The sequence below is a fragment of the Convolutriloba macropyga genome, chromosome 15 (assembly GCF_964194025.1).
Source record: "Convolutriloba macropyga chromosome 15, txConMacr16.3, whole genome shotgun sequence".
Taxonomy (NCBI): domain Eukaryota; kingdom Metazoa; phylum Xenacoelomorpha; order Acoela; family Convolutidae; genus Convolutriloba; species Convolutriloba macropyga.
In genome coordinates this window covers 7,801,311-7,826,054 of record NC_134482.1, presented here as the reverse complement: position 1 = coordinate 7,826,054, position 24,744 = coordinate 7,801,311, and the positions used below count along the sequence as shown (strand labels likewise).

General features: G+C 31.8%; 1 protein-coding gene across 1 annotated transcript in view; it reads left to right on the top strand.

The window, feature by feature from the left end:
- Positions 1 to 1,748: 1,748 nt before the first annotated feature.
- The window catches only part of LOC142354412 (uncharacterized), a 45,330-nt gene continuing 22,334 nt past the window's right edge, over positions 1,749 to 24,744 (top strand). Inside the window, exons 1-3 of the mRNA XM_075406695.1 lie at positions 1,749 to 1,934; positions 7,507 to 7,709; positions 8,070 to 8,129. Coding sequence (XP_075262810.1) covers positions 1,773 to 1,934; positions 7,507 to 7,709; positions 8,070 to 8,129 — 425 coding nt within the window. The 5' untranslated portion in view covers positions 1,749 to 1,772. The remainder of the gene's footprint in view (positions 1,935 to 7,506; positions 7,710 to 8,069; positions 8,130 to 24,744) is intronic.

Here is a 24,744-nt window from a genome sequence, read left to right as displayed (position 1 = left end):
AAATCTGCAATGTGAATGAAAATTAGTTGTACTTAGTTGTACTCCAATTACAATGCTAATTGATATGGGACAGAAACTAGTCTACTGAAAATGATCCACTGGTATGACGAAAAAAATTTTTTTGTTCGAGTTAGGACATAAGTTTAACCAGCTCCTATTCTTGTCTACTAGGGCGTGGTGGGTTAGTGGACAATTTAACGCAAGAGTGCTGATATTAATGCATAATTACCCAAGCTATGATTCGAAGGTTACTGATTTGTGGTTTTAGCTTTCTGAGCCCGCTCTTAGTTTTCTCCAAATCAACTTTGCAGGCTGGAAAAATATTCACTCTAAGAATACATTAAAGCTCAAACTTCGAATGCGTTGAGATTGATAACATTCCGGCTAGTGTCAGATGTATCAACAAAAAACTGAAAAAAATTGTTCCGATTCAATGGTAATATATAGCGAAGAATTCACAGACTTCTCTCAGCTCTCTTTTTGGTTTTGGATGTTTGCTTACCTGGGCTGTACAATAATTTGCGTTTTTGTTTTCATTTTTACTTTGTAATTTTATATACTTTGTAAATGAAAAAAAAATGAAAAAAAAAAACTTGCTTGGGGTCTGAAATTTTAACATGGCACCATTTTTTCTGCTAAGATTGGACAACCGATGGTCATCCTCAATTCTTGATTAAGCGAGAGCTAATGCTCAAGCGCATAACTTCACGGAGATAGGGTAGGTATTGAATTCTCAACCCCTTACGTGTGAATTGCATACCCTACCGCTTGGCTATCACGTCATTCAAAAACAAATTTTTGCTTTCACAGTTTTCACAATTTTTAAATGGTACAAGATTTCTGTCCATAAGTTTTATTGTGATATAGTTCTACCGGGGTGCGAATTCTACCAATTTTCATCATTTCGAAAGAGTTTTTTATTTGACCTTAAAATTTTACCCAATGTCACTTTTTCTCATTTTTTTGTAAAGTACGTAAACTAACCATAAAAGCACAAATTTTAAACTTAGTTTTCTGCAAAAAGTTTTGTGAGCCAAGATTGAACGTTTCAAAGACGACTAGTTTTAATTATATTGGAAAATTTTTCTTATCATACAAGAAGGCGATGAGAAATAGATAATTGGTCATTGCTAGTTCTTGCAGTTAATTTTTTTTAAACAGCTGCGAAAAAATCTGTTGAATTTAAAGCAGGGGTTTGTACAACTTTTATATTGACTAGAAGAAGAGTAATTACTAAAAGCTGCCCAATCGAGAGAAAATTTAAGTCCACGGGTTCGAGGTCTCATCAAAAACCGGTTACGCTGTTTCCCTACTTGGCACCACCAAAAGCTTTTGGTTTTGTCGTTTAATGTAATTGATTTTGCTATCGAGTTCTTCAACAATGTTTTGAATTAGGACATTAGTTTATTGAAAAAAAAATCGAATGGTCAACCAATTTTTGTCAACAAAATTCTCGACTTTGGTGGCGAGCATGAAATTCTGCTTCTGCTTGAAAACGTCAACTCCAATCTATAAAGACTGCTAGTTTTTTCAAGAGGCGATAGAACTATAAAAATAGAAAATGTAAACAAATCTTCTTCTGTAAGCTGTATATCAAAATTTTCCGGATTTCTAAAGCTGCCGAATAGTCTAAAGTCCCAATAAAAGAACAATTTCGGTACTGGAATTTTTGATTATACGTTTCGAATTTTCAAATTAAGTTCACAAAATAATCAAATCTGTCCCTGCAGCAATTGAAAGATCTTTCCTCAAGTGAGTATTGGTAAACAAAAATGGGATCAACGCCTTCTTTTCATGAGGGTAATGGCACTGGCTATGGCTCTGGCTATGGTGTTGGTCCTGATTTCTCTGGATATGTTGACGAAAACAACCTTACCAGTACTGACAGACTTTATGTGCTGACGCGAAACAAAGTGATCACGGAATCTATTCAGGTAACAAAATTGTATCAAAAATAATGCGAAATATGCGGAAAGAGTTAAATATAATTGCAACAAATTTGAAATGTTTAAGGAGTGGAAAATCCGTGCACTTTTGAAATCGCTATTGATATATTGTTTTTGGGATAATTGGGAGCTGGAAAAAGTTTTCGCAATGTGAACCTCTCAGATTGCATTCCTAGTGGTCGATGAAACAAAAAACTTGCAAGAATCTTGCAAGTGAATGCATACCGGTACCAAGATTCTTGCAAGATTCTTGCAAGTTTTTCGATTCACTTGCAAGGATTTTGCAAGCTTATCGATTCATCTTGCAAGATTCTTGCAAGCTTTTCGATTCATCTTGCACGATTACTTGCTTGATGAATCGAAAAGCTTGCAAGATGAATCGAAAAGCTAGCAAGAATCTTGCAAGCTTTTCGATTCAAATGATGGGGAAAGGAGGCCAACGTAGAAAAGGTGCAGATTTTAGCAGCAGCAAACTTGTCTTAGCTTTTGCATGAGTCTTTTTAGCTTCTTTGAAGACTAGAGCCGGTGCATTATTGTGCTCCATAAGGAGCGAACCCTGACCTAACCGCCAAAGAAAAAACAAAGACCCTAAATAGCTAAGACTAATGCGCGAAGAGGTCACAAACGAGGGCGGGGGCTGAGCCTAAACTAAAATTGGGAAGAAAGAAGAACAAAGAATGAAACTTCAAAAAATTACCAGTACTTTTCGAATGAAATAATTTCAAGGACATGAACATCAATAGCTATCAACTGAAGAAATCATATAGGTTCACTTAAATCTAATTAGGAAGATAATTGGACCTAACAATGATCATATTATTCGTTACGACTGCAAAAAATCCTCAATTACCCAAAGGATCAGTAACAAAATATTCCAATTGGTTGTTTTTTTAAAAAAACAATTTGTTTGAGTAAAAAATGAGAGAAAGAGTCAAAGTTTACGTTGTCGTATGGGTTAATTAATCTTAAAAACGAAGGGTTTGGTTGGTTCAAGATGTCTGTAGTTATTTGCCGAAAAATTGTTGTTGAATTAAAAATCTTGCAAGAAACTTGCAAGATTCTTTCAATATTTCACATTCAAAACGCGTTTACGAAAAAAGTCAATTTTAGTCAGTTCTGCTGATCCAAAATTCTGATATCAGTGATTTCATTTGGTTTTCAGTTAGTTTTAGCTACCAAAAATACACAAATAATTTTTCCAGAATTCAAACACTTGCAAGATTCTTGCAAGATTTTTAATCCGGGCTAAAATTTTTTTTATTGAAATCGGTTTTGTAATTTGTTCAATAAACAATAATTTGCTTCAAAGATGTTTTCTAAAGCATTTGTAACCTGATTTATATTTTTGCCTTGATTGATTCAAGTTTTGAACCAGCTTGCAAGATCCTTGCAAGTTTTAAATTCACTCATCACTAGGGTTCCCACAAGCAATCTTTGCTGAGTCGGCCCCTGTTTTAAAAAAATGTCAAATCCTACGACAGATTAACTTTTTAAATAGTTATTTCAAAGCCTACATAACCAAATGATCTTACCTTTACAATGAGCAGATTCAAATCTTACAAAAAATTTGCGAGATGATTCATAACTTGCAAGATTCTTGCATGAATCTGGCAATATATTAATCCAAGCAAAATGGTAATACTGTTTTAAAAACACCTTCGAAGAAATTTATTGTTTATTAGTGTTTCGTGTTTGGTCCGATTATGAGTATCATGATACTCATAATAGGACCAAAAACGAAACACTAATAAACAATAAATTTCTTCGAAGGTGTTTTTAAAACAGTATTACCATTTTGCTTGGATTAAAATATTGCCAGATTCATGCAAGAATCTTGCAATTGTACTATGAGCTTTTATGATTTATAATCCAAAATTGTAATTGAAAATCCAGATGTTTTCAGGTTTGTAAAACAGCTGTTACCCGCCCTAAAGATTTCAACCCATCGCAGTGAAATGAAACTTGGTAACCTTGATAAGAAACTTAATCATGGAAAACGTTGCCAAGATCTTGCCATGTTACATTGTTTTTTGTCCCGTTTTTTGGTGCTTTTTGATTTGAATGACCTTTTAATACGATCATATCTAATTTCACATCTAATGGACTGTCTTGGGATTTTGTATCTGTCGGAGTTCATTTTTTTATTTTTTAAAGAAATTTTAAAATATTATAATTATTGTATTTGTTATATTATTATATAATTATTATATTATTATAATTATATTATTATCATTCTTATTGTTTTATTATAAATTTTTATAATGAACTTATTTATTTACGTGAATTCGAGAGAGATTGGAAAAATCGTACGCCTCTGTTCTTGTGAGTTGGTTGTTCAAATCGGGCTAAAGCGTTGCTAAGGTAATAGCTTCCAGCGATAAATCGCGCATTTATTTTTTATCGGTAGTGTTCTTCAAAAAGACGTTGATGCTTGAATTTTTTGTTACTATAGATTAAGAGAATCAACTATTCATTGTTCAATTTTCATTTCAGGTTTATTTATGTGCTTCACTATTGTATTAAGATGTTATGAGGAACTATCTACTCGTTTTAACTCATCAAATGCTTAGGCCAGTTTGAGCGTGTTCGTTTTTATTAAGCTTAGCCCAAAACGACAAACTTGGATCGATATTTGGATACTGTTGCATTATGATTGATAGGAATTTCTAACGAATGCTATAAATTTTACAATTAAAAATCTTTTGATCTTTTGGATAGATTTGAACTCTTGATTGACGCTTTAAACTACGACTGGGCATAGAAATTTCCCAATTTTCCTCAAAATGCATATAATTGTTCCGACCCAATTTAGTGGGGAGATGAACTATAAATGAAAAATGGCCACAAAATTTCCTTGGGCCCACTTTTGTTCAAAGTTAACAGGACATTCCGACCTCAAACTACTGACAGACGTTTGGGTCAACTCAGAAAAGGCGAGAGTTTTCTGGAAGAAATTTTTGCCGGTTTTTTTATCTAACTAAAAACTATCATTATCCAAAATGAATCTTTCATTTTTTATGTTTTGACATTTGTCGCCAAAGAATCTGTTGCCAAAGGAATGATTTGCTCTTATAACTAAACTAAACGCGTCGCACTATTCAAGCTGGTTTTTGACAATAAAAAAATTATGATTTCTTTGAGTCATTGTCTTTTTTAAAAACTAATTTAGCAATTTTTTTTCTATTCTTTATATCAAAAAGCAGAAAAGTTTCGAATCGAAAAACAAATACTACGCACTCACGTTTTTTGTCAAAAAGAGGCCCCACGATCATATTTTTATCTTTGAATTCTTGTGTTTTGCCTGCATTTGTTGTCCTTTTTGCAGTCTCATGACTGAGTATCAAGAAACAAAGATCAAGTTGGCTTCCGTAAATAGTTTGTTTTAAAAAATCTCAGTTCATTTTTTATTTTTTTTCCAATAATTTCGAAATACTGTCAACATGTTGTTTAGTCTCTGTCTTTCTCTCTGTTTTTTTTTTACTTTTGGACGTTTGACAAGTCTTGAAAATTTTGTCGCCGTGTCCGTTCATCGTTTTTATTACAGATTACTGTAGGTTTGTGCGAAGTCGAATGAGTTCAAATAATTCCTTAAAGTGAATAGCGTAAGATTTCAGCTGCTTGGAAACCGTCTTCTTGCAAAATGTGATTGAACTATTTATTTTGCCTGTACCTTGGTTTCTTTTTTTGCAGTGCTGTCACACATTCTAGAAAACGGAAGATCTCATTGGCATTCTTTTGCAGACGTAAACACTCGTATTTCTTCATTACAGTTGATTGGTAATGGTATTAATTACTTTGATTACTTTTATTGTTAAAAAATTATTTAGAAATTTTTTTGTTTTAATTAGTTTTTTTTTGAAAAAATTGAGCAACCTTTTGAACTTTCTGTTTTCATTATTTTGCAAATTTTAATTTAGTCTTTTTGATGAGATTTTGCATCCAAGTTTGGTAGAGTAAACAAAAAGTTTTCTGTTGTTTTTACTTTGCAGCTGGTTGTTTTATAGCTATGGCGCTATGTCGCTTCAGTTTTTTTTTTAAAAATTGATACTGTTAATTGCTTTTGGTCATTTTTCGTTGTCTTTTTTTACATCATCCCCTTGAAACGAGAGCTCATTGATGTTCCAAAATACCTCAATTAAACAGTGATAACTCGTTCAGTTGATACTTTATGGTTTTAAAGTCTTCAACAACGTGTTTTTGTAACATTATTTTTGGAAACTTCATTTTTTCCTGTAATCTTTGTATTTTGTTATCTAAATTGAGGTACAGTTGGACACCAATGAATTTGAAAGTATTTTGCCGAATAAGTTTAGTTGAAATTTTAGTTTTTGTAGAAATTTTGGTTTAAAAAAGTTATTATATGAAATTCGTGGATTTTCATAATCTCCTTCTGAAATTTTGCCACACAGTGTTTTTTTGGTTTTACGGATTAAATACTGTTTTCGCAGAAAAAACCTTAGGTTAATACTAGTTTCTGCTGATTAATGGTATCTGGCTCCGTTAATTTGAGTTTTCATTAATACTTGTTCTGTTTTGGTTTTCGTGTCAGACTGCAACATTGACGACGGTTTTAATTTCCTTTGATGATGCGAGCAATTAATCAAACAGAATGGCCTTAATGAATAACACTTGTTTGCAATGACTGCTAAACCGTTTTATCCTAATTTTTATTTAATTTTTATTCGGACGCCTAAAAGTGCTTATCTATTATTTTTTTGTTGAAAGTTAATATGAAATTTTGAAATCGCTTTCAAAAATATGAACGTTTTTCTTAAATTTTGCTCCTTCGTTTTTTTTCTCTCCAGTTTGTTACCCAATCTCAGGAAGTTCAAGAGACATACAGGTTTTTTTTGCTGATGCCAATTATATTGTAATTTTAGATTTAATTGATACTCTTTAGAATGTTGTCTGGTATTATGTGTACCTGTATCTCTTTATAGCTTTTTTAAGCATTTGTAAAAAAAAATAGATATTGATTTTTAATAATATTTTTTATCATTAAATTTGTTATTTATCTTGTCTCCTATTCTCAATAGTGGCAAGTATCATTGGTTCTCTAACATAGCGTTATTTAATTCATTTTCTCGTTAACGATTGCTTTTTTTCTTTACTTGTTGCAGCCTGTTATTAAGGAAAATTCTGCTTTGAGGCGAAATACAAGGATTTAATTAAAGGAAAGTGTTTGATTTATAGGGGAATTGATGTTTTGTTGCTTTTTTGCCTGTCCTGTCTAGTAGTTTTATTAATAAAAATTAACTTTGTCCCTCCAATGCGGCACTTTCTAATTGATTCCTCGGTTTGCACTTAAGACAAATTTTTCATTAAAAAATTGTTTTCGAAGAGTGTGTAATTTTGAAAATTTTGTTTATTTCCCGCATTTGGTAGACTATTTGTCAAAAAAATGAGCGGGGTCAGAACGTTATGTGCAAACGCACATTACTGAACCTCCTTGTTATCTTAAAAATGTTTCATTAATTTGTACCATTACTGATAATGTAAACTCTAATTAACATTATTTGAAATTGTACGTTTCAAAATCATACCTGTCTACTTCTTTTAGCTTCCGATAACAATGGTCACAATTTTGATCAATTTTTATTGTCTCGTAACGATTGCAAAGACACCAGAGATCCGGAACATGAACTACTTTCTGGCAGCTCTGCAAAGTATTATGGATTTGTTGTTCAGTGGTATTATATCCATTGTTTATTACTCTCTGGAAATCGCGAGTGCCATCAACAAATTTTGTGGCTATGTTCATTGGTGAGTGACAAATTTATATAAAAAAAAATCCGTTACTAACCTTGCAACTCTTCTCAACTTGATGGCTTACATATGGAATTCAAAATGACCGGCTTTCAAATCAGAAGAAACTTTGAAAAAGGAAATTTGGGTTCAATTCCAGGCTTACGTGGGCCTTTTGTAAAGTTTTTACCTTGCGCGATTTTGCAGTGTCATTCACGCAAAATTTTGCTGACATTTTTAAGAGAAAGTTTATACATCACTGCAACTCTCGTAACGTTTCGTGTTAACAGAAAACCGATTATTTTCTCCATTTTTTACGACTGATAATAATTTCCTGCCTTACAAAAAGTGTGCTAGTTTTTTATCTTACTGTTTCAGGGGACTGACGCTGACAACAGACGAATTTGATAACTACAGATTTTGTCTCAATCTTCCGAGGTTCATTTTTATCACTAATTGTGTTGTTTCGCCAATTTGTTCCACAATTTCGTTCAATATAGTAGAAGTAAATGTAGAAGTATTGCTTTTAGTAACTTTTCTGAAGATAAGACCTAAAATTAACCCTTAGCTTAGTTTTCGGAGAATTTAAGGAATCCCAAGAGGGAGCCGCCCACCCAGGTGTAGACCTCGACTAATGAAAAGACTTTAAAAATCTAGTAGAGGGGCAATATTGACAATAATTACACGGTCCAGCAACTAGTAAAAGTCCAGCTAAGGTCTCTTCTTGGTTCCAGATAGAGTATTTTCATAACCAACAAAGTCGAGTTAAGGTCTTTTTATGGGTCTGCTTTTTGCCAATTCGGATTTTTTTTTGCTACATAAATACAGAAGCAGCACCGGAACAAGACTTAACAGCTTTGAACCCGAGCAGTCCAACTTAAGAAACAGTTTGAAACCTGACAAAAGAGTTAAGATTTTTGTGAACTCTAAAAATAAAGCATTGTGGCAGCTGGGGTATATTCTGACATTACTTGGATGAATGAAACCAGGTAGCCTTAGTGTGACTGTCGTATTCCCATTAGCAATATGTGGCAAATATGTGATTTTATTAAATTTGTGTTCCCTTCCAAAACTATGAACTATCCTTTTTCGAAAACAATGCAGGTTAATGAGGGGTTTGTGGTTCTTGAACTTGGTAAAAATTGAATTAGCATATGTGCTCACTAAACTATAAGCAAAAACGAACAAAAGATTTGCACGTAGTAAAACTTTAGAGTCAAAAAGTAGACTTATGGAAAGTATAACGATAGACCCATGAAACAACTTTGCTCGACTTTAATTAACTACGAAAAAACTAATGATGGACTCATGAAAAGGCCTTGCATGACTGTAATTGGTTATGAAAAGACCTAAGCTGTACCATGAAAAATCTTTCTTGATTCTACCAAAAGTCTTTTTTTTTGCGAATTTTGGGTCGAGATAAAGTCCAGTTCTAAAATTGAGTGGAGCTTTTTTTGAAAATTATCTGGTCCAGCTAAAAGCTAAAATCTTATGAAGAAGTTTGGAGTGCAGTTAAAGTCTTAAACAGAAAAATGTTTCCAGCTAATGTCAAGCACGATTTAAAGCCCAGCTAACGTCTTTAAATAGCTGATATGAGTCAAGAATGGTCTTTTCATAATTCATTTTGGTCGAGCATTTTCTTTTCATAATTCTTTACCTAGGCCTGGCAAACTTTATTCCCCATAGTTCACTGAACGCCTTGAATGCAGTCAAATATCCTTGCAAAAACATTGCAAAGTTTCTCAAAGAGCTTCTTCAAAGCATTTTTCTCACGTTTCACTTGATTAACGATCAATGACTGAAGAATTCCTGGCGCTACCCGTGCAATTCTAGCGTTTTATCTAAAATAAGGCGGGCATCGTTTAAGATCTCTGAGGTCCAGATTAATTTGTTTGAAACAGCTAAATTTTTTGAACATTTCTATAACAGTTTTTTTCTAAAAGCTTTCTTGATATGAAAAAAAAATAGATTTAGTGATTCCAACAGTGGTTGAATATTGAAAAACAATTAGATAAAGTTTTTCAGCTGAGAATATTGTCATGGAAAAATTGCTGAAGACAATCGAAATCAGAATGAATAGTACGAAAGCGTGCCTTCCATGAAAAGAAATAAAACACAAATAACAAAAACGTAAACCAAATCCAAAAGTTAAAAAGTTGTGCTATTTTTTCTTCTAAAATGAACGCCAGCAACGTTCGCTGTGGAGATTTTTTTTGAGTTTTGACAGACAAGAATTTTTGTAGCTCTAGCTATGTCGTGTTGACCTGTCCCAGCAACTAACGATTTCAAACTTACATCAGAATTTAGGGTTATATTTGGTGAAAGATAAAAAACTCTGGAAACCCAAATTTTGACAGCCATTTTTAGTTTTTGGAAGTAGAATGTAGTTGGTATGCTATGTTTTCAAAAACTCAAAAATATGGACAAGTTCGTTTTCAAATCTGCGCAACAATCTTTCAAAAATATTTTAGACAGATTTTTTGAGGTTAATAATAATGAATTCGAAGACTGAGCCGTGAATTTCAGGACACACACAAAACCGATCAGTATTAATCAGGTTGAGGCTCCAACCAAAAGTCAACATGTTCAGATCAAAATGAACGCTCAAGGGAGTGTCGTTCGTTCACATTTGCACGGTCTGGAAAGACGATGGAGAGCATAAGAGTCTTATTATGGGCAAATCTTGAAGAATACAAATTAAATAAATTTCTCTCGAAAATTGAATGCAATTTCTATGTGCTAGAAAGTGAGGATGCAATTAATAGAATCTGCTTTTAAAGCATGTGCAGAGATGTTTTTGGATGTTTTTAAACCAAAAAAATCTATTCATGGGCGTTATAATTCTCGGAAAAATTTTCCTGAAAACTATTTTTATTTTGGAATAAACTTCTGAAAAAAGAACAACTTGGATCTTAGGTTTGGCAGAACAATCTTGAAATGTTTGCCCTCTCAATCATACAAACCATATCAGCGATATCAAATATTTTGAGCACAATCAATAGACAACATTCATGCCTTCAAAATTAAATTGATCATTAAAACACAGAATGCAAAAAAGTTGGATTTTGTTATACCAGAAGCAAGCAATGAATGTCAAGTCCTATTGAGTACTGATTCAGCGAAAATGCAAGTTTTGGATCAGTACTGTATCAGAGCTCTGACCATGTCACTTTCTAGACTTGGCACGTCTTGGATCAATTCATCAGTCTTGGCGACTCTTGAGTCAAGTCTTGATCAAGGCTTCACAAGTCTTGAGCAAGCCTTGTCGAAGATTTGACAAGTCTTGAGCAAGTCTTGACAGTTCTTGAGCAAGGAGGAAGTGATGGATAAGGAATGACAAGTCTTGATCAACACTTTAACTGTCTTTGTCAAGTGCTGGCCCAGACTTGACAAGTCGTTAGTGAAGTCTTGAGCACCATTTACGTTGGCATTCCCTCAAATTACTTCAAAATGAAAAAAAACCGTAACTTCCGCGGAATTCACTTGAGAGATTGAATAACTTCTTCTTAATATCGCCTAAATATGCCAGTTATGGCAACTTTTTTTTATGAGTTTCGGAAAGATTATATGGCACCAATTAAGTTGATTTATACTCAAGTCAAATAGTTTGTTCAGATTATTGAATTACTAAAAAATTGATGAAATTTAGCTAATTTTGAAATGGCGTGTATTTAAGTGGAGAAGTACTGATCAAGACCTTAAACTCGTTCCGGGTGAAGAAAGGGGCATAATAATTTTTAGTTCTTAAGAACTAAATTATAATACGTTGACCTTAAAAATTTTAAAACTTATGAATAACTTTAGTACCTGAATATAGGGCAAATTATATAATAGTAAGTTCAGAAACTTTTTCACGAAAGTTTCTGCAGTGAAATATATATTGCAAACAAAATTGATCAATTTGAGCAGAAATTAGCAGAAACAAACTTGTAGTAGTGAATGATCTTACGATCCGATAACTGTGGTTTAAAAAGTACTTCATTAAAAATCATTGTTGCCTTCCGATCTTAGGTTGGGCTAAGATCAAAAACAAGCAACGTGGTCTTCGGTTTGAACTCATCGATGGTGTAAACCGCAACAATTGAACTGAATTTTTATTTCAAGGCTGCTTTTTTAATTGACAGTAATGAAAGATTATCAAAATTTCATCGTGCACTTTTTACCTACAGTAGTAGATAAAACAGGGGTTCCGGCCACCAGCCCAATTTGTCTCGCCCCCCCCCTCATGCTAGCCGCGTTCGGGGGAATGAGCCAAATTGTAATGCTAACTCGAACCCTTGTTTTATCTACTACTCTATATTCCCTCAAAATCTACAATTTCCTGTCTCACTCAGTGCAATCCACTAGTATTGAGTAAAGTATGCTTGCATTGCAGTAGCTTGTAACAAGCACATACGGTCTCCAAAATGCAATAGCTCGTAACAAAAAAGGCATGGAGTAAAAGCTAGGTAGGTGGCGTAACAACCAGTAGCTTGTAACAAAACGCATTGATTTCCTCGCGCTCAGTAACTAATCTTCATTCTGATTTGCAGGTCAGTAACGCGTAACAAAATATATATTACCTTGTAATAGTAGCGCGTATCAGGTTACTTCATAAAGAATGTTCTAGATTAATTCTCCATGAGTTGTGCTTTATTCTCTATGGCATTTTTTGACTATTCATCATGACTTTCACTTCACTACAAAAATAACCAAAATTTTTTTAAACAGTTATCATCATTTGATGAACAAATGTATACCTGACGAAACAAACAAACAAACAAACAAACAAAAAAGCAGAACTCTACCATTTAGCAAGAATCTTTCTAACAATGTTCAAAGCAGAGCTCAAAAAAGATAGTCAGCTACAAACTAGGAGCATAACAGAGTTACAGTTTTCATAAATGATAAAAGAAAGATTGTTATTAGGAAACACTTTTTACTTTAATATTGATATCTTTACTACTGATACATTTATATTTTGATATGTTGTGATATATTCTGATATTGATATGCTTAGTACTGATAAACTAATATTGATATCCCCTAATAATAATATCCCTCTACTGATTTTCTTGCTCGAATTTTGTTAGTATCTCAATTTATAAACCGAAATGGGAAGTTCTAATTCCAGCAAACTGTAGCCCTTTAACAAGGCTATGTTGCTGTAATCTTTCAATCTGCTACGGTTAGCAGTTGTTAAAAGGGTGGTTTTGCAAGATTGAAAAACTATTAGCAACAATAAAAATTTTTCTAACTTTAACATTAGCAACTATCTCTATTGGATTCAATAACTCCAATATCGAATTAGGCTTAGGCATAGGTTTTGATAAATCCAGTAAGAGCAACTCAATAAAACCACACAGATTTTTTTGTCGAAAGTTTGGAGCCACCAACAGATCGAATCACAACCAATTGAAAAGAATCTGAGGCAATTTAGTAATGAGTTTCGTTTTTTTTCCGCATAAGACTTCAAATAGAAATTCTAGGACTTAAGTACAATAGTCACAACTGTTGGTGATAGCATGGTAAACTAGGAGATATCCCATTAATTTTTCGCCAGATTCGGGGAGAAAAAAAGATACTTAAAAGAAAGTTTTTCACGCAAATTTCTTTCAGTTATCTTTGTGCATAATTGGCAAACTGCTTCGAAGATACGTAAAACAGCTTCGTAGATAGTGATTGTTATTCACATTTGAGTCAGCGTCTGACTTTTTGTACTATTAGTGGTTGCAAAATATGAAATAGAGCTGATATTACATTTTTTTTCTTTTTGAAAAATTAATTTTTTTTTCAACAATCAAAATTAAGACCTATAACCCACACACCCGCACAACCGCAAACCCGCATGACCGCAAATTCCCGCATGAACCCCCACCTAAAATTTTTGCGCACTGTGCGGGTTATGTGCATTTTTTTAATTTTTTAAAAAAATTACTTATATCTATACATCTGGCTAAAATATTTATTTGTATCCATACTTCTGGTTAAAACATTTATCGATACCTATATCTTCGCAAAATATTCATCTATATCTATACTTCTGGTTTAAAATATTTTTATATATCTATACTTCTCGTTAGTGAAGTCTTGAGCACCATTTACGTTGGCATTCCCTCAAATTACTTCAAAATGAAAAAAAAACCGAAACTTCCGCGGAATTCACTTGAGAGATTGAATAACTTCTTAATATCGCCTAAATATGCCAGTTATGGCAACTTTTTTTATGAGTTTCGGAAAGATTATATGGCACCAATTAAGTTGATTTATACTCAAGTCAAATAGTTTGGTCAGATTATTGAATTACTAAAAAATTGATGAAATTTAGCTAATTTTGAAATGGCGTGTATTTAAGTGGAGAAGTAATGATCAAGACCTTAAACTCGTTCCGGGTGAAGAAAGGGGCATAATAATTTTTAGTTCTTAACAACTAAATTATAATACGTTGACCTTAAAAATTTTAAAACTTATGAATAACTTTAGTACCTGAATATAGGGTAAATTATATAATAGTAAGTTCAGAAACTTTTTCACGAAAGTTTCTGCAGTGAATTATATATTGCAAACAAAATTGATCAATTTGAGCAGAAATTAGCAGAAACAAACTTGTAGTAGTGAATGATCTTAAGATCCGATAACTGTGGTTTAAAAAGTACTTCATTAAAAATCATTGTTGCCTTCCGATCTTAGGTTGGGCTAAGATCAAAAACAAGCAACGTGGTCTTCGGTTTGAACTCATCGATGGTGTAAACCGCAACAATTGAACTGAATTTTTATTTCGAGGCTGCTTTTTTAATTGAGAGTAATGAAAGATTATCAAAATTTCATCGTGCACTTTTTACCTACAGTAGTAGATAAAACAGGGGTTCCGGCCACCAGCCCAATTTGTCTCCCCCCCTCATGCTAGCCGCATTCGGGGGAATGAGCCAAATTGTAATGCTAACTGGAACCCTTGTTTTATCCACTACTCTATATTCCCTCAAAATCTACCATTTCCTGTCTCACTCAGTGCAATCCACTAGTATTGAGTAAAGTATGCTTGCATTGCAGTAGCTTGTAACAAGCACATACGGTCTCCAAAATGCAATAGCTCGTAACAAAAAAGGCATGGATTAAAAGCTAGGTAGGTGGCGTAACAACCAGTAGCTTGTAACAAAACGCATTGATTTCCTCGCGCTCAGTAACTAATCTTCATTCTGATTTGCAGGTCAGTAACTCGTAACAAAATATATATTACCTTGTAATAGAAGCGCGTATCAGGTTACTTCATAAAGAATGTTCTAGATTAATTCTCCATGAGTTGTGCTTTATTCTCTATGGCATTTTTTGACTATTCATCATGACTTTCACTTCACTACAAAAATAACCAAAATTTTTTTAAACAGTTATCATCATTTGATGAACAAATGTATACCTGACGAAACAAACAAACAAACAAACAAACAAAAAAAGCAGAACTCTACCATTTAGCAAGAATCTTTCTAACAATGTTCAAAGCAGAGCTCAAAAAAGATAGTCAGCTACAAACTAGGAGCATAACAGAGTTACAGTTTTCATAAATGATAAAAGAAAGATTGTTATTAGGAAACACTTTTTACTTTAATATTGATATCTTTACTACTGATACATTTATATTTTGATATGTTGTGATATATTGTGATATTGATATGCTTAGTACTGATAAACTAATATTGATATCCCCTAATAATAATATCCCTCTACTGATTTTTTGCTCGAATTTTGTTAGTATCTCAATTTATAAACCGAAATGGGAAGTTCTAATTCCAGCAAACTGTAGCCCTTTAACAAGGCTATGTTGCTGTAATCTTTCAATCTGCTACGGTTAGCAGTTGTTAAACGGGTGGTTTTGCAGGATTGAAAAACTATTAGCAACAATAAAATTTTTTCTAACTTTAACATTAGCAACTATCTCTATTGGATTCAATAACTCCAATATCGAATTAGGCTTAGGCATAGGTTTTGTTAAATCCAGTAAGAGCAGCTCAATAAAACCACGCAGATTTTTTTGTCGAAAGTTTGGAGCCACCAACAGATCGAATCACAACCAATTGAAAAGAATCTGAGGCAATTTAGTAATGAGTTTCGTCTTTTTTCCGCATAAGACTTCAAATAGAAATTCTAGGACTTAAGTACAATAGTCACAACTGTTGGTGACAGCATGGTAAACTAGGAGATATCCCATTAATTTTTCGCCAGATTCGGGGAGAAAAAAAGATACTTTCCAAAAATCAAAATTAAGACCTATAACCCACACACCCGCACAACCGCAAACCCGCATGACCGCACATTCCCGCATGAACCCCCACCTAAAATTTTTGCGCACTGTGCGGGTTATGTGCATTTTTTTAATTTTTTAAAAAAATTACTTATATCTATACATCTGGCTAAAATATTTATTTGTATCCATACTTCTGGTTAAAACATTTATCGATACCTATATCTTCGCAAAATATTCATCTATATCTATACTTCTGGTTAAAAATATTTTTATATATCTATACTTCTGGTTGAAATTTTATCTATACCCCTGCTAAAATAATTATCTAAGAAATAGAGTTGGCTAACAGCTCAGGCTAATCTATTCTTCTAATAATTGATCTATTTCTAAACCTTTGGCAAATAATTTGTGAACTTTAAGATAATATTTAAAGTACTTGGTTTCATCGGGGTTTTCTGCGAAGCTAAATTAGAATTAGCAAAGCTACTTCGTAGATTGGATTCAAAAGTTGAATTCGAGTTATCTTCAAAGAAGTTACACTTATCGATCGAAGGTAAAGCGGAAATAAACTTATCTTCTAACAATTTAATCTTAATAACTTCATTAACAGGTTTTTTTTTGCATTAACAGAATAAACACCCCGAGGTAAAACTATATCTTCATGAAATCGTTTTAAACGACCCTTCAACCCACTAAAGCTAATAACAGAAGAACAATATTCACACTTAACCTTACTTCAATTACGTTCTGTACATATTGATTTTTTTTTGATCAAAACATGTTATTTGTTTTATAACCTTACAGTTTTTGCAATTTCTATTTGTTGTATCAAAGTTGATTTTGGTATTAGTAAAACTATATGTGGGGCCAGGCTTAGAGCTAGAATTAGAAATAGAACTAAAAATAGAATTAGACCTAGAATTAGAATTAGAGCTAGAACTAGGGCTAGAACTAGAATTTGAATTTGAATTAGAATAAGAGCTAGAACTAGAATAAGAACCAGAGCTAGGAAGAGAGTTAGAACTAGAATTTGTAATAGAACTAGAATTGGAAATAGAACTATACCTAATGCGAGAACTAGAACAGTTTGAAGTAGTTCCACTAATCTGCGAACGGACCCTGTCCTTGGCATGCCAAGCAGCTCCGCCGATGCAAATTCCACTCAATAACTCATCCCCGCATGCACCCTCACTAATTTTATACTAATGTTCTATTTTATAATGAAAAGCTAAAGTAAGAGGAGTTCCACATTTATAGTTACACTCTTAACATTCTATAACTATTATTTATAACTGGCCAAAATTTCAATTAAAAATCTCATGTTATCTCTAGACCAGTTAAACCTATTTAAATTTTCTTTACCCAACGTATTAAGAGTATCATTTATCTATAATCTGTTCATTACTTAATCCAACTTTCCAGCTTTATCTCCGACGAAATTTACAATTCTATCTCTAAATTTTTGATTTTTTTATATAGATTTTTAAATCATCTCAACCCTTTTTGATCAAAGTGCCAGACTTTTTGATCATATATCCATCTGTCAATGGGGTCAACCCTTGATTAGTTTTATCTTTTCTATTAAGCTGGATTGTGAACCTGAATTCTTTATCTTCCTGACCTTCTTTAAACTTATCCTTATCTGCGAAGCAACTTCTCTGATCCTTATCCTTATTATCATCAACATAAACAAGACTGAATAATAAATTTGTTCTATTTATTATATTACCTGCACCCGCTGCTTCAAAACCGGCAGGTTTTACTGTTGAATCGGGACTCACACAAATATTTATCATAAGACATGTAGCTATAATTCCACTTATGGCCGGTACTGACTTTATACCATGAGCTTTAACTGTTTCTTTTGTTAAAACATCATTCTGAAATTAATACTTTTTGATGTAAAAAATTTATTAAAGTAGAACTGATAATTTTCTGTATCAATAGTATTTCTATTCGTAGCATTAATCATTAGTGGTTTCATTCAAGCTATAAGTTTGTCTGGCTCATCACTTTCTTATTTATCTTTTAAACTGGGAGCTTTCAAGTCTAGAAAACCAACTCTTGAGTCTTATATCATAGTTCTGTTTCTATCAATAACAAAAAAATTTCTCTTTCATATTATATTTAAACATACCATAACGAAGTTCATTAGCTGTTCCAGCTGTATAATTATAGTAGCTACCATTTAAGTCATTAATTATTTCAAGGAACTTTTGTTCACATTTATATATTTCATTCAAATTTTTAATTAGATCAGCTTCATTATAAGTTGTTAAATAAATAGTATCACAACTAATTCTTGCTGTATTAATTATCTGAGCTGGTTGATGACACATTGCAATCATTTGAATATTATGATATCTTCCTTTAAAAAATAATAAGCATATCCCCATTTAACTTATTACCCATATCATCAAGAACATTTATCTGTCAATGAAATTAGGCATATTTTTTGATGTGATCATATTTGTATCACTTAAATCAGATTCGGTAAATGGTTTGCCAGTTTTTGGGTTGATCCAATCTCTTTCATCTTTACATACTATGATTACGGACCTCCGATCTTGATCTAGATCTTGATATATGTATAACTTAAAGTACCTTCCTGTTCCAGTTCCACCATAAACAATAGTGTGTAATGGTGACTTTTCATATTCAGATCTCACTAAACTTCTATTTAAAAACCAACCAAACCATTCTCTAGTTTTGTATATTTACTTGGTATTGAATGATATTCTATCTAACAAAACATAATTACGAAAAAAAATATTGAAATTGCACTACCGGTCTCCGTTTTTTATCATATAAAAAATCTTATCCGAACTTTTAAAGAATTCAAAAATAAAATTGGTATTGATAATAAAGCTATGAGTAATATCAGAATAGAAGATATAGTTAACGATATAAGTATAACTCCAACTGAGCGAGTAATGAGAGATCAGAAACCAGATAACACAAGGTGGGTTTTAGTTATAAGAAGAGGGTTGGTCCTGTGTTTTGCTTTGATAGTTTTTGTGTTGAGACTCTTCGATAGTTTTGATAGTTTTGATAGTTCTGATGTTATTCCTAGAAGAAAACGTTGGCCTAGGCTCTAATGAGAGAATACAACAAAATGATGACTAAAAAATGTTCATACATGATCTATCTTTTTGATAGAGGATTTAGAATAGAGAGTGCCTTAAATATTTTAGTTAATCAAGTTAAATGTCCAAGAATGTATATTGAGTGTTTGTGTTTGGGTTGTAAAGATTTGGGTTGTATCGATCAGGGAACCTGCTTCGCAAATAATAAAGATAAAACCGATGACAATTTTAATGTCAATGATAATGTTAATGTCAATGATACTGTTAATGTCAATAATAATGTTAATATTAATGATAATGTCAATCATAATGTTAATGTTAACGCTAATGGTAATCAGGGAACGTGCTTTGCATATGATAATAATAATGACAATAAGAATAATATTGAGAGTGATAACGATGATGACGCTGATATATAATATAATATCTGGTCCAAATGAATGTGAAAAGACATTCTTATTAAAGAGTCTAGTTATGACTAGTATACAATTTGACAAATTATATATCATTGGTCTCACTGGTGATCAAAATAATGATATGAAGCATGAAAATTTTGAGATTAATAAAGATATAAAAAATAGTCCCGCCCGATCAACTACCGAAAGATATAAAGAAATTCATGATAATTGATGATGTTAGAGCCAAAGAACAAATTATTAATGAATAATTTTGTAGAGGTAGACATAATAATTGTAAAATGATATATCTTAATCAAAATCTATTCACAATAGATAGACAGAGTGTTAGAGAGAATTGTAATCTATTTATTTTATTTGAACAAAGGGGTAAATTGCTCACATCTATGTATCAAGATTTTTTTAATAATGTTGAACTTAACTATACTGGTTCTACTATTATATGTAATAAGGTATGTAACGAGCCTTATAATTACATTGTAATTGATATATCTAAAAAAAGATAGGAATAGTAAACTAAGAATTAATTGGGATTGGAGAATTTTATGGTTTAACGACATTTATGATTAAGTCTATGACTAAGTCTAAGTCTGTGTCTATAAGTGTGTTTAAGTCTAAGTCTATGACTAAGACTATGACTAAGTCTTAATCTATAACTAAGTCTAAGACTATGACTATGAATAAGTCTTAGTCTATGACTAAGTCTAAGACTATGACTATGAGTAAGTCTGTGTCTATGACTAAGTCTATGACTAACTCTAAGTCTATTACTAGGTCTAAATCAAATGCAAACTAAAACTCAATGCCTCAAATGGTCTTCCATGCTCATCTTTAGTTTGAAATTCAATTTATTCTATTCTATTCTTTGTTACATTTTGATATAAGATATTAGTTGGTATAATATTTACCAAGTAACCTGGTTGTTCTGTTAGAGTAGAAGTATATAGTATGTCTGTGTTATTACCATCATCTTTTAAACTAGATATAACATTACAGTAGATGTTAATGGTACTAAAACCCATAAAATCAATAATCTTTTGAGATGTTTATTTACCTTGTTTATAAACTATTTTTGTCTAAATCCTAGTAATGAAGCTATTGAGTTTTCTACATCAAAGCTAAGTGCACCTTGTTCGATTTCCATTATACGTTTCATTGTATTCTTATCGGGTTCTATTATAACATTACCATTAGTTTCTTCTTTTATTAGTTCTGCTATTTCAGTTAATTTATATGCACCTGGTGTAATAGTGGAATATAACAAAGAGCTTCCTTTACAATTAAAATTCAGAACAGATGTAATGTTTGAGTTAGGGCTAGAGTCAGTGTTTGAGTTAGAGATAAGAGGTTCTGCCAAAGCATGTGGGTTCGCACATGTTGAGGAACCAAAGCCTTTCACCATCATCATCGTCTAAAACCGTACCAGCATATAAAAACTGATTATTCCTTCTTTTCAAATAAAACACCGATTCATAAACCGATAATCTAATTAAACTCTAATTTTGTGTTATTAAGTTTAGGTTCACTAAAGTTTAACTTTTCTGTTGGCTTTATCATTCTAACGTTAAGTGTGTGTTCTTCTTTAGTTTTAGTTAGAGCTTCAATTATCTTTTGTAGTTCATATAAGATTAAGTTGTCTGTCATTTTTATTATTCAAATAATGCTAAAATTATCTTCGAAGCAGTTTCCCTGATAGTTATATTTATCTGCAAAGCAGGTTCCCTGATAGTTATAGTAGAAGATATAGTAGAAGATATAAGATTAAATTTTCAGTCATTTTTATTATTCAAATAAATTTATAAGTATGAATAATAGTATAAGAGTTGAGATTGAGCTTTCATACTAACCAATTCCTGTATTAGATATATTTTTTTAATTCAAAGAATGCTATCAGTGAAACTGCTTCGCAGATAATTTTAGTGATTTTTTTTAATTATGAATCTATCATTTTTTAAATCATAAAAATAGATTTTAATTTGGATACATTTTATGCTTAAAACAATGATATACAAAAAAGTAAATTATAAACCAAATAACATAGCAACTATGAATACGGTTAAAACTAATATTAGTATCATACTAAATAGTGAAGAGAATCATTTAAATATACATGCTTCATATCTAGAGATAGAGTTTGTTGTATCAGATGATGCTGGTGGTGTGTTTGCTAATGATACTACTATCAGATTAGTTAATTTTGGTATGATGGCGTTGTATAGTTCAATGAAGCTTGAAACTAGTGGTGGTAGGACTATAGAAATTATAGATTATTGCCATCCTAATCTAATTGTGTATAAGATGTTAACTAGTACTGTTGATGAATATGAGAGTGGTTTTGTTAGAAATCAGGGCAATAGAGATAGTCAACATAAAGGTGACCATATTGCTGCAGAAAGATGTCATATGCATATGATGATTAAGATGAGTGATCTATTTGGTTTCGTAAATGGTTTAGAAAAGATTACATATGGTTTAGGATTTAAACTAATATCAAAAAGGAATAATAATGATAGAGCTCTATATAGAGTTAATGCTAATCCTGGTGCAGTTCGTAATGATGGTAATATAGATATTAGAGATATATCATGGTGTGTGCCCAGTTTGGTCCTAGTAATGACAATAGAATTATTGTGCGAAAGGGTTTAAATAAAAAGAATAATGTAGACTTTAGTTATTATGAAAGAAAGACATTTCATAAGAACGTACCCAATGCTACTAACTTCTTGTTGGATCTAGGTATAGAATTTTGTATGGAAAGATCTCAATGCATAATAATTGGTTTTGAAAATAATAATCCTAATGAACAAAGTCATGATGCAAGTACATTTGATATAATTATTGTTACTGAATGATATTGTAAGATTGGCAGTGAGTTTTATCCTGAGGATAGAATGAAAATTAATTATGGCATTCAAACCTATATTGAGACTATTAAAGAGATTGTTTTTTTTAATAAAGATTATAAAGGATTACCTCACAATATTAAACCATATTTAAATCATAGAACATTCAAGAGTAGTTATCGAATAAATGAATTTGATACCAGATATCAAAATGATCATATAGGTCCACAACAAATACAACCTAAATTTAAACTTAGTGCTGCAGTTTCAGATGTCAAATGTCATGCATGAGTATTAACTAGAAAGGTTATTATGTTAATAGTGATGGTAATAAGATGGTTGATATTATATCTTAGTTATTGTCATTGTCATAGACATTGTGATAGTCAATGTTATAGTTCTAGCTCCAGTCAATGTTATAGTCATTGTCAATGTTATAGTTCTAGCTCTAGTCAGAGCTCTAAACTATTTCCTACTAGTCTTAAAAAAACCTTTAGCATATATAGTATCTAATTTCTTTTTATTCTCTAGAGACAAGCCTCTAGCTTCGAGCTTCACCAGCGGACTGAGCCCGTAGGCTTAGGCTTAGTTTTACTTTTAGGTGGTGGCTTTATAGCAAAGGGATTATAGTTTTTAACTTCCATTAATTTTTTATATAGAAATATGAGTAACTTCAATAAGTTTAAAACTAATTCATATTGTGCTGGTGGTACACATTATACGGTTACTAATAACATTAGAGGTTTTATTACTTCAAAAGGTACTCAAATGATAAAGAGTAAATGTGTTAAGTATAAGAGAAATAAGTCAATGGCCGTTAGTGATGCAACTATACAAGCCGAGGGATTGAAAGATTTCTTTAAGAGTGTTGGTAAAGCAACAGTTAACTTTGGAAAGAAAGTTGGTAAAAATCCAGTAAGAGCATTGGAACTAGCAAGAAAAATGGGAAGTGCGGCTGCAAGTAGAAGCGCAAGAGCAGCTTCATCAGCCACACTTGATTTAATTAAATTTGCAACTACTGATGAAGGTATAAGCGTAGTACAGAAAGGTAGAGGGTTATACTTAGGTACAAAGAAAAGATAATTAATTATAGATATAGATGTAGATGTACATCTAATGGTAGATATAGATCTACCTCTAATACTAAATATAGATCTACCTCTTATGGTAGATATTTGTACCAAAATTATTATTACTAAATATATTATTAAAACTTAACACTAATAAATTTAGTTTAAAAAAATACTCAGCTTGTTTCTCTTATTCTTCTTATATTCTTCATACATCTTAACTAAAACGTTGCATTCATCGTTTTGTGTTTTATTATCATTCATTGATTTAGCATATAGTTTATTAAACTTGTCAATAAACTGTTTACTTAAACATTTGTGAAAAACTTATAATTATAATTCTTATTTTAGTATGAACTGTTTTTGATAATGAACCACAAACAGTTGCTGTAGCAAACTCTGTTGGCATACAATAAAGTAATCCTATACCTGGTGTTGACGTTGCAGTTGTTGCTATTGATGATAATGGTATTTATGTTATCTCAGCTATGTTAATATAATTTTTATATCTACTTAACTTCTTATTATAGCTATTAGTTTCACTTTCATAATATTTTCTAATATCTTTCATAATTTTAATATTAATTTTTTTATTAGCTAAGATTTTGTCATTGATGTATTGTTATGAGAAGGGGGTGATATTGGGGTAAAGTAAGGGAGCACTGGATTTAGTTTCTTCGATTTTAATTAACTAAAATATTTTTCTTTAGTCATTGTCAATGTCATTGACATAGCCATAGTCATTGTCATATTCATTATCATAACTGTATAGTAAAATAACTCTCAATCTCTTTCATTATATCTTCTTGATTAAAATCATAATGCGTCTCAAGTCTTATTTGTTCTTTGCTGTCTACTAGCTCACTTTCTAGCAAAATAGCTATTATATTTTGCACTATTCTCCTTTTATTTTTATAGGGGCCTCGCCAACAGCAGAATTAGTCTTTTTTTATGTTCTTCTAATTTCCCCAGATCAGGTTGAAGATATCATCTAGGTGAATGTTAGTCATAATCTGATTAAATTTAATATTATTAAATTCTTGTTTTAATTGATTATACATAGAGATGGTATCGCAAGCAACTTTATTACAAAAGTTAACGATATTTGTAACTCCTTTTGCTGATTTAATGAACTTCTTCATTAGTTCTTCTTTAAATACCATTTTGTTCAGTTGTAGGGTCTTAGTTTTAACTTTGTCAAGCTGACCTTTTCTTAGTTCAGTTAAATTTTTACTTGAAATATCACTTTTATTAGAAGAAGACAGTAAGTTTTTTGTCACAATGCTCTTTATTAACAACATCTTTTTCATCTATGGCGCGATGTACAGGTGTAATTTTATAAGTATGTTTCATGTCAATGTTATCATTAGCTTCTAGGAAAAACCCACGAGCTTTACTTAGTGTTAAGTTGTTTGATAAG